The sequence below is a fragment of the Callorhinus ursinus genome, unplaced genomic scaffold (assembly GCF_003265705.2).
Source record: "Callorhinus ursinus isolate GAN/ISIS: 27379988/994484 unplaced genomic scaffold, GSC_fseal_2.0 scaffold89, whole genome shotgun sequence".
NCBI classification, from domain to species: Eukaryota; Metazoa; Chordata; class Mammalia; order Carnivora; family Otariidae; genus Callorhinus; species Callorhinus ursinus.
In genome coordinates, this window is record NW_027397151.1 from 1,794,484 (window position 1) to 1,803,940 (window position 9,457).

At 50.2% G+C, this 9,457-nt stretch overlaps 1 protein-coding gene across 1 annotated transcript in view; it reads left to right on the plus strand.

Annotated features, from left to right (window-relative positions):
• TAF4 (TATA-box binding protein associated factor 4) overlaps nucleotides 1–9,225 on the plus strand; it is a gene marked incomplete at its 5' end in the record, with an annotated part of 66,963 nt that extends 57,738 nt beyond the window's left edge. Inside the window, one exon of the mRNA XM_025865043.2 lies at nucleotides 7,741–9,225. Coding sequence (XP_025720828.1) covers nucleotides 7,741–7,908 — 168 coding nt within the window. The remainder of the gene's footprint in view (nucleotides 1–7,740) is intronic.
• Nucleotides 9,226–9,457: the final 232 nt, after the last annotated feature.

Genomic DNA, 9,457 nt, shown 5'->3' on the forward strand with positions numbered 1-9,457 from the left:
GACACGCCGTCATCACCCAAAGTCCGTGGTTCACCCCCGGGTCACTCTGGGCGCCGTGCGCTCTGTGGGCTTGGACAGACGCATCGTGACGTGCGTCCAGCTTTAGAGCGTCACACGGAGTAGTCTCCCTGCCCTGAAGTCCCCCACTGCCCTCACCCCACCTCCCGCCACCCCAGCGACCACTGGTCTCCTTACGTCTCCGTCCCTGTGCCTTTTCCGGAAGGTCGCAGAGTTGGAATCCCACGGCGTGTGGCCTTCTCAGATGGGCTTCCTTCACCGAGTGACAAGCGTCTGGTTTCCTCCCTGTCTTCTCAGGGCTTGAGAGCTCATGTCTTGTCAGCCCTGAATCCTATCCCATCGTCTGGACGGACCACGGTGTAGTTGTCCATCGCAGGCTGAAGGACGCCTTGGTCGCTTCCAAGTTTTATCAACTGTGAATAAAGCCGCAGGTTTTGTGTGGACGTGAGCTTTCAACTCTTTTAGATAAATACCACGGTGCGTGATTGCTGGATCGTATGGTGAGAGTATGTTTAGTTTTGCAGCAAAACACCAAACTGCCTGCCGAAGAGGCTGCGCCATGTTGCCTTCCCGCCCACAACGCATGAGAACCCCTGCTGCCCCACGTCCTGGCCCGTGTTCGGTGTCGTCGGCCTTGTGGGTTTGGGTCCTTCTGATGGGTGTGCAGACGTCTCACTGCCGTTGTCATGGGCATTTCGCTGATGACACGGGATGAGGAGCGTGTGTTTGGGTGCTCGTCTGCGTGTCTTCTGTGGCGAGGGGCCCGTTTGGGTCTTGGGCCTATTTTTATTCAGTTTGTTTATTCTTGTTGAGTTTTGTGAGTTCTTTGCATAGTTTGGGTGATAGCCCATGAGCAGATACTTCTTTTGTAAATATTTTCTCCATGCTTGATTGTCACCATTTTCTCACGGGTGACCTTTTCCTGTCATGGGATCTCACCCAGGACCTTGTGGTTCTTCAGTTCTTCCCTGTCTTTCCTGATCTCGACGCTTGTGAAGTGTGCGGGTCACTTATTTGGTACAAAGTCCCTTAATTTGGGTTCATCCTGTGTTTCTTCATGATTAAATCCAGCCTCCATAATTTTGGCTAGAACGTTGCAAAACTGATCTGGTTCCCATGCGTCACGTTGTCCGATAACTTTGACCACTTGGTTCAAGTGGTGTCCGCCAGGTGGTTGCGCCGTGGGCCCCTGCCGCCCCCGTCCCATTTTCTCTGTGGCAGTGGTTGTACCGTCTGCCTGGGGCGGGTTTTCTCTTTCCTGCCCCACGCGTGGGAACTGCCGTTCTGCTGTGGAGGGGCTGTCCCCTCTGCCCTCTTCCCCCTCCTGCTTGCTCGCTCAGTGACTTAACCTGTGTGGGTGTGTGTGCTTGCTTCTTCCGTGGGGGATCCTCTGTCACCACTGTCCACGTTTGGTTGCCCATGTGGCCCCAGCTTCGGCCGTGGCGAGCTCCTGTGTCCTCTCATGAACCCCTCATTTTTTGAAGACTTCTTTCTCTCTCACATTACAGACTTTGCTTATGGTTTTCCTGCTGTAACTGTGGAGTCAGCGCTGGTTCCTTCTGTTGGCTGTGCTCCTGGGTGTCCTGTCCCGGGCCCCCTCGAGGGCCACACGCACACACGCTTGCCCGTGCTCGCTTTGTTTCTGTCCCTCTGTCTCTGCACTGAAAACAGCGGCTTGTACATGGATCCCAGGTTCTCTTCTGCCGCCACAGGCCTCCTCCGGGCCGTGCCTTGCTGCTTATGTGAGAAACCTGGTTTTTATTTGTTTGTTCGATCCTAATTTACAGGTAAAGAAGTTTCAGAGTTGCTAAGCCCTGTGAGAAAGAGCCATACTAATTATTTAGAATATTTCTGTATTGTTCTTTTTATACCTACAACATCCAGTCAAAATTCTGCATTTCAAAGTTACTTAGATGAGTTATTTTTCTTGCCACTCCTTTCAGTATGGTTCTAATTGTTAATTTGTAGTACAGTTTAGTAGTTTTAGGTTCGTTAATTTGTAGTACGGTTTAGTGATTTTAGGTTCTTTTGTTACTATTTGTATTTCGTGTTGGGTTCCCCCACATCTTGGTTGATTTGAATTGTTTGATTTAGGGGGTGGAGCATCGCCGGGGGTTCTAGGGATCAGAGCTGTGGAAGCCCTGCAGACACACAGTGCTGTCCTCACCCCCCCCCCCCCCCCCCCCCCCCCCCCCCCCCCCGTTCCCATCCCTCCTCTGCAGTCCGTCACCACTTAGCGCACCCACGTGCATTTTCTTATATCCCCTTCTTATCTTCCTTGAAGGGCTGTGTGCAGGCACCCTTTGCATGTGCTGTTCTCACTAATACATTCCGGAATTGATTTCTTTTCAGAAAGACCCTTCTCATTCTGTTCTGTAGCAGGACAGAATGTACCGCGGCTGGTTGACCTTTCTCTCTCTCGTGCACAAGCCCTGACGCATCCGGTGACTGTGTGCACCAGCATCTTTGCATTGCTGGGGTGTACCGTTGAGGGTGAAGTGAAGTGCGCGGGTAGTCTTGTTAGGAGTCGCCGGGCTCTGGGCTCCCCTCCGGAAGATCTTGCTGCTGTGTTCCCCCAGCCGTGTAGCAGGGGGCCTCCCCTCGCCTCCCCTGCACTGTGTGTGGTCCTAGTTTTAGATTTTGCCAGTCTGATGGGTGATATGGGTAATCTGCTTTCATGAGTGTGCATGGGCGCTTGAACAGGCATGTTCTCGTGATAGGGTGCAGAACTTAATAGACATCCATAACATGTACCTTGCTGATTTTGCTGACCAGTTTTTGGACTCCTTGCTTATTTTTGTGCATTTTTTGTGTTTTGTCCTAAGTGTCGTGACCTAAAGTCTCTGTTATTAGTGCGTTTCTGTTTTTATCTCCTGTATCTCCTGCAGTTTTTGCTTTGTAGCGGTGAGGGGGGCTGTGTGTGCACCATTATTTGGTACCTAACTATTCGAAGCTTTTCTTTTTATTAGATGAATGAATTAAGCCCATTCACCTTTATTGATAATGACCAATATGCTTGGCCTTTTCTCTTTCATGGTATTTTTATAATTATGTGTATTTTTTATGTTTGCTGTGATTATCCTCCTCTAAAGTGTATATTCTTTGCTCTTTAAAATTTTTTGTTTGTGTTTAGGAAGGTTTATAATTATATTTGGGTGGTCATTTTTGCATGTAAACCTTATGAAATGTTTTCTGTCCCTTGGTTTTTACTTCACTGTTCAGCTTCTTGGTTCCTGTTGATCCTGAGCTCCAGTCGCTGCCCCACAGCCACCAGTGAGCCTGTCCACACTGTGTTGTCCATTCCCTGGCTCTCCACTTCCTTGTTACAGTACACGACCTTCCACCTTACCCCCCACCTCCGCATTAGTGTAAGGTACACATTTCTGTGTCAGTGCTTACCCCCATCTCATTGTCGTGGTTCCCCCACCACCTCTTGCTTGGATGGCGCCTGCCCTGCGGCAGAGCCCTGGGCAGGCCTTGGTACAGGGTCCCCTGATGTTTGTATGTGGAAAACGGTCCTTTTGTGGCTTTGATAGGGAGGACAGTTTGGCTGGATATAAAACCCTTGGTTTACACTTCCTTTCAGTAATTTTGTAAATGCTCATCCATGGTCACCTCACTTTGTAAGTTGGTTTTGAAAAGCCTGATGCCAGGTCGATTCTCTTACCTTTGTGATTTATTTTCTCTTTTTACCTGGAGGCCTCATCTGTTTCTTTGAAAAGTAATAGTTTGTGAGGATACATCAGAGTTGATAGAATGCAGATTTTGGTCTCTGTTTTCCCAGAATGTTCTCTTGGATCCTGGTTTCAGTGTCTCTTGTGCTCCGTTGTCTGTTTTCCCTCTTCAGAGGCTCTGATAACACAGTACTGGCTTTGCTGGCCTGCCGCGCCCGCCTTCCCTGGGCCTGTCATTGTGTGTGCCCCTCGCTGGCCCGCCTTTCTTCACTTTTTCCCTCCTTGGCACCTTGCAGTTAACTTCACTTATTTCTGACATATTGTTTCCTTTTTATTTTTTTCTTGCATTTAGTCAACTCTTTTTCTTTCGGTTTTTAAGATATTATTTATTTATTTTAGAGAGAGAGCATGCGTGTGCGAGTGGGGGAGGAGGGGCAGAGGGAGAGGGAGAGAGAGCATCCTAAGCAGACTCCACACTGAGCGTGGAGTGGCCCTGAGATCACAACCTGAGCCGAAACCAAGAGTCGGATGCTCAGCTGACTGCACTACCCAGGGACCCCTCTGTTTTTTATCTACTTCTTTGTTACTATTTCCGGTTTTGATTCAGAGCAGTTTTCATGTCCTCAAATGCTCAAGTACGTTTTTTGTTGTTGAAAGGTCTGTCTTACAGTGTTCTTGTTTTTCCAGACAGAATTGGTCTCTGATGTGTGTGGAATTCTGTTTTCTTTTTGCGGTGGTTCTTTATGGATTTGCTCATCTTCCTCCTGTTCATTTTTGTGGTAGTTGGGGGTCTTGCAAGACTCGCGGTCTGATGGCGCCCTCTTCTGCCCGTGCTGGAATGTTGGGTACTGTAGCCGGTTTTTGGTTTGCGTTGGTTGTAAGAGGGTCATGTGTCCTTTGATGGTGAGGTTTCTGTCTTGTGGGACCCTAAGTGTCCCTTTACTTCCTTCCCTTTCAGCACCTGGTTTTCAGATGGTCCTTGTCAGAGGCTCTGTGTTGCGAGGACTCTGCCCACGCCTGTCCCGGTGTCTGTGCTCTGGGTGCTCAGACTGGGGTGGACCAGCAGCCATTCTGGGCTGGCTTTTGCTGGACCATGGCCCCTCGCGGTCTCCCTCATCTGTCTTTGCTTTGTGGGTGCCGTGGGCCCTGCTGAGGATGGGCCAGTTCTGCTCATTTGCGGTCCTTTTGGAGCAGGGTGCTCCCCGTCTTCACATTATGCTGATGGAGTGATATCTGTATAGACTGGTGTTTCCCTTCTTGTTCTGAGTTTTTTGGGGAGAGAGGGGGAGCTGCTGGGGTGACTCGATGGCAGCGCGCTGTCTCCCCCTCCTGTGAGTGGTGTGCATCCTCCTAGGGTGAGTGCCTGAGTGTCTTTACCGCGGCTGCGTCTGCGCAGGTGTGTCTGTGTTCTGGACCGTGAGGGTGCAGAGATGGGTGTAACCGAGTTTGGGAACCGAGCCGTCGCAAGGGCAAGCAGGGGAGCCGTTCGTCCAGCTGAAGCCGGGGGCGTGGGAGCAGCCTTGAGAGCCACCTCACCTGGGAGCCACCTTGATGGGAATCGGGCTCTCCGGCCCCCGAGGTGGAAATTTTGCTGAGGCAGTTCAGAGGGGCCCCGGGCTGGGGGCCCCTATTCTCGGAGTCGTGGGAAGCTCAGAGCTGTGCCAGGGGCATGTGGCGCCGCCCTGCACAGCTCTGGGCTCCCAAGTGAGGCTGACCCCAGAAGCCAGGTGGGTTGTTGGACGGAAGGTGTTTTTTTCTTTCCATTTGGTTTTGCATCAAGTGTTTGTTGGCTGTCAGATTGATTGTGGCATTTTGACCACGGAAAGGTTGCCTTCAAAAGAAGTAGCTTCCTTTTGTCAGTCTTTCTAGTGGTCCTGTGACAGGGAGGCTCCACTTGCCAACGAGGAAACATGTTGCTGGAGCCTAGGCGCTATGGCCAAGGTCTTTTTGTTCCTAGCCCCAGGGCCTGCAAAAACAAAGCAAACTAAACAGCCCTTGATGGGGTGTGAATGTTGGTGAAGTTGGTCTGACATTGGCCCTTGCCTGGCAGAGTTTTCTGTTACTCTCCGTTGGCAGGGGCGGTGGGCGGAGCGCTCCTGCGTCCTCGGCTCAGGGCCCCTCCCTCAGGCTCTGCCTGCCCTGCCCGGCCGGCCCTGCGACCCTGGAGGGAAGACAGTGAAGACATGTCCTTCCATTTTGGTGTGAAGTGGAAGAAACAGTGCTTATCCCATGTCATTAGAAGTACTTTGACTCTCAAGTAGGATATCTTTGGACATAGGCTTTTTGTAAAAGTCCATAGAAACATGAGAAATTACAGTTTCTCACTGACCTTTAGAGCGTGCATGCTGCCTGGGCCTGCCGGAAGCGCTCGGCCGGACGTCTGGGGCCGTGCTGACACATGCGCATCAGAATGCTCTGACACCAGTTTTGATTTCTAAAATATATTGCAATAAAGCGTTATTTATCTTGATTTGCACCTGTTAATTTGCACCTGAAGCGGGTACCTCACCCTTGTTCCACCCGTTTTGGCTGTTGGGCTATTTGGAAAGTAGAAACATCACATGTGGTCCAGAATTGGTCACGAGTGTCACAGAGGTATTTCAGTCCGTTGTGTAAGGTAGTGCCTTTGCTCTCCGCATGGCCACACCTGTCCCCGTGAACCTCGAGGTCAGGAGTGGCGTCTGCAGGGGAGGTGGGGAGGGAAGGCTGCTGTCGGCGGGCAGCTCTCTTTCCAGGAACTGGCCTCTGCTTGGACCTCCTGGGCTCTCCCAGTGGTGTGCGGGGTCCAGAGTAGCAGGCCCGGACGGCCACCATGCTTGCTCTTCCTCCTGTTCCTGCAGACTTTGTTTTCATCACACGCCTTTGCAGGGGCGCTGTTTGTGTCTTGCCCGAAACGCTTTAGGGCTGTTACCTAGACTCACGGAAACGCTGAGAAAACCTGAATCATTCTCTGAAACAAGGAAAAGTAGCCACCACAGGGACTAGCCTGGAGGAGGCATCTTGGTGGGTAAGGGTGTCTGAAGGGGGTGTGAAGTAGTGTAATTGAGGTTGAAGGTGCACGCGCATAAGGACACGAGCAGCCATGTCCCAACCTGGTGGAAGGGGACTCAGGTGGCCATGGACCAGGTGCCCAGAGCGCAGTGCGCTGTGTGCTGTGGTCCTCACCTGCCACCTGCTGGCCGGCTCCCAGAACTGCGGCCTGGTCTGGGCAGGGCTCTTCGGCTGTGGGGGAATTCTTTCTTCCCACCTCCTTAAACTTGAGAACAAGCTGTAAAAATACCCTTGTCATGTTTGCACCTGAAACATACCTGAGTGACTTTAACCATCAGAATACAGACTTAGTTTCCATTCCGAATGGAAAAACGAGCGCCGTCTAATTGGGAGTTGTGTGGTTTGAGGCCCCGGAGCATCGGATGGAGACGCAGTGCTGGAACCACTGGACGCGGAGGCTTGGTGGCCATGATGCCTCCAGGAAAACGGGCCCGGCGACTCCGTGTCCGTGAGCAGGCGTCAGAGACTCGCAGAAACTCGGCCTTTCCTCCAGCGGTGCAGGCCCTGCGCTGAAGCGCTGCTGTCAGCCTGGGGAACAGGGCGGTCCCCTCTTGGCCTCGGATGACCATGGTTGCCACAGAGTACTGCGCCCCAACAAGCTAACCGGCTGACCACCAGCCTGCCCAATCCAGGAGTTTAGACTTTGTGGCATTGGGAATGTGCCTTTGTCAGCAAAGTGGGGATGACACAGTTGGGCCCAGGTGTGACATCAGTCCTGCCTCACCTTCTGGACGTGTGCCCCTCTGCTCACACCCCTCCCCATTAGGGACTCGTAAAGCACTTCGGCTCAAGGAGCAGGCCTGCAGGAAGGAGCCTGTCCCCAGCCTGGCTTCCTCCAGCATCAGGGTTCCTTAAGACACCTGTAGGGAAGTGTGAGTGGCCCCAGGCATACAGTCCTGGGGCCAGCACCTGGCTCTGCCCCTTCCTTCCAGCGCTGTGGGTCCTGCCCACCTGTGCGCACCACTAACTCGGCTGTCTTCTCCTTTCTCGTCACCAGGGGTCGGGCCCAGGCTCGGCGGTCCCAGGCAGCTCCGGTGTTGGAACCCCCAGACAGTTCACACGACAAAGGATCACGCGGGTCAACCTCAGGGACCTCATATTTTGTTTAGAGAATGAGCGTGAGACAAGCCATTCACTGCTGCTCTACAAAGCATTCCTTAAGTAGCACAGGGCGGGCGCGGCATCGCGGATGGAGACGCCTGGGACGTTTTTATATATTTGCAGATTACGCCTTTTGTAACAAGCAAATGGGATATTGTTTAAAAAACAGCCACCTCTTTACAACGGAACAGTTTTTTATTCCTGTTTCTAAGTCAACTCTTCAGTATGGAAGAAAACACGTTTCTGTAACAGAGAACACAGAGGCCCGTGGGCACTCTGAACGGACAATTAACTCTTAACTCATCTTTGATTGAGTGGCCTTCTTGCCAAACAAGCCATATATAAAAACTGATGGAATCGTTTAGCAAATAATTAGCTGCCCTCTGTCACCTCGTAGCGGTTTCTACATTATTTGTGCATTTTGGTTTATTCAGCCCAACTTACTGCGTAGGTGTGTGTCTACAGCAATGACCTCATTTCATTTATTTTATTTTTGTATTAGTCAGTTGGCAAAGCAAACTGATTTTTTAGACTATTTATGTCCCCGTCCCCTCCCTCGCCAGAGTCCCCGAGGAGCACGGAGCTCATCGCGCGCTCGCCCGGAGCGTGGTCACCTTTCTGCTCAGGAGAGGCCGCGCAGCGGCTCCTTCCGGACGTGCGGTCGGCATCTGTACAGACGCGTTTTCTTTGCTGTAGTTTGTAAAGCTGTAAAGTTAAAAGAAATGAAAACCTTTTCAGCATAAATATATTTTACTTGCACTGTGTTTTTTAGCTAAAAGTGGAAACTTAGATGAAATAAAAATCAAAGTTGAGAATCATCATCAAAAGACTGTTTCTCAGTGTGAATCAAGTGTTGAAAAATGGTTGGTGTATTTTGTCAGTAATTGTACATAATTTTTGGCACATAACATGAAAATGGCTATGTAAACTATAATTATTTTGCTAAGAGACTGTAAGCAAGCTGTGGGCCAACTTTACAGATGTCCAGAGCAAAGCCCCTTCTTTGTACCTATTTTTTTATTACAAATATACTAATTGGTTCTTTATATTTTCAGAGGTTATTGTATTAAATTGTCTATTGATAGTACTTTTATGACTGTAAATACTTTGGCTTTTTCCGTGTGAATCCTCACGTCAGACTTTACTTCGCGCGAGTGTGAACCGAATGCTGATCAGTATTTTTATCAATACCTGAAAACTGTTACACCTTTTATTTTGTCTTTTAGGAAATCCCTGTCTTTCCATTTTTTCATGTAAATTTTGCACAGTTACTTGTTCATATGTAAATATTTTACTTTCAAAAATGAAGTTTTTAATTGCTATTGTTTTATATAGGATTGAAAGAAAATTAACTCCTTTATTAAAAACAAATTTATCTGTATCTGTTTTGCCTATTTTTCTCGGTTTTCCAGGTTTATATTCTGCTACCAGAGACTCAGCTCTGGTTCCCCTGAGGTGTTCATTTATGAGCTACTTGTTAGAATCAGTATCTAAACCCCAGCGACTCTAGTAGAAATCACCTCGCCTCCGAGGACAGGACCTCCGTGCTGCAGGGTAAGGCCCGGTGTGAGTGGCGTCTGAGGGCCCGAAGCTGAGCTTACTCCCTGCACGCT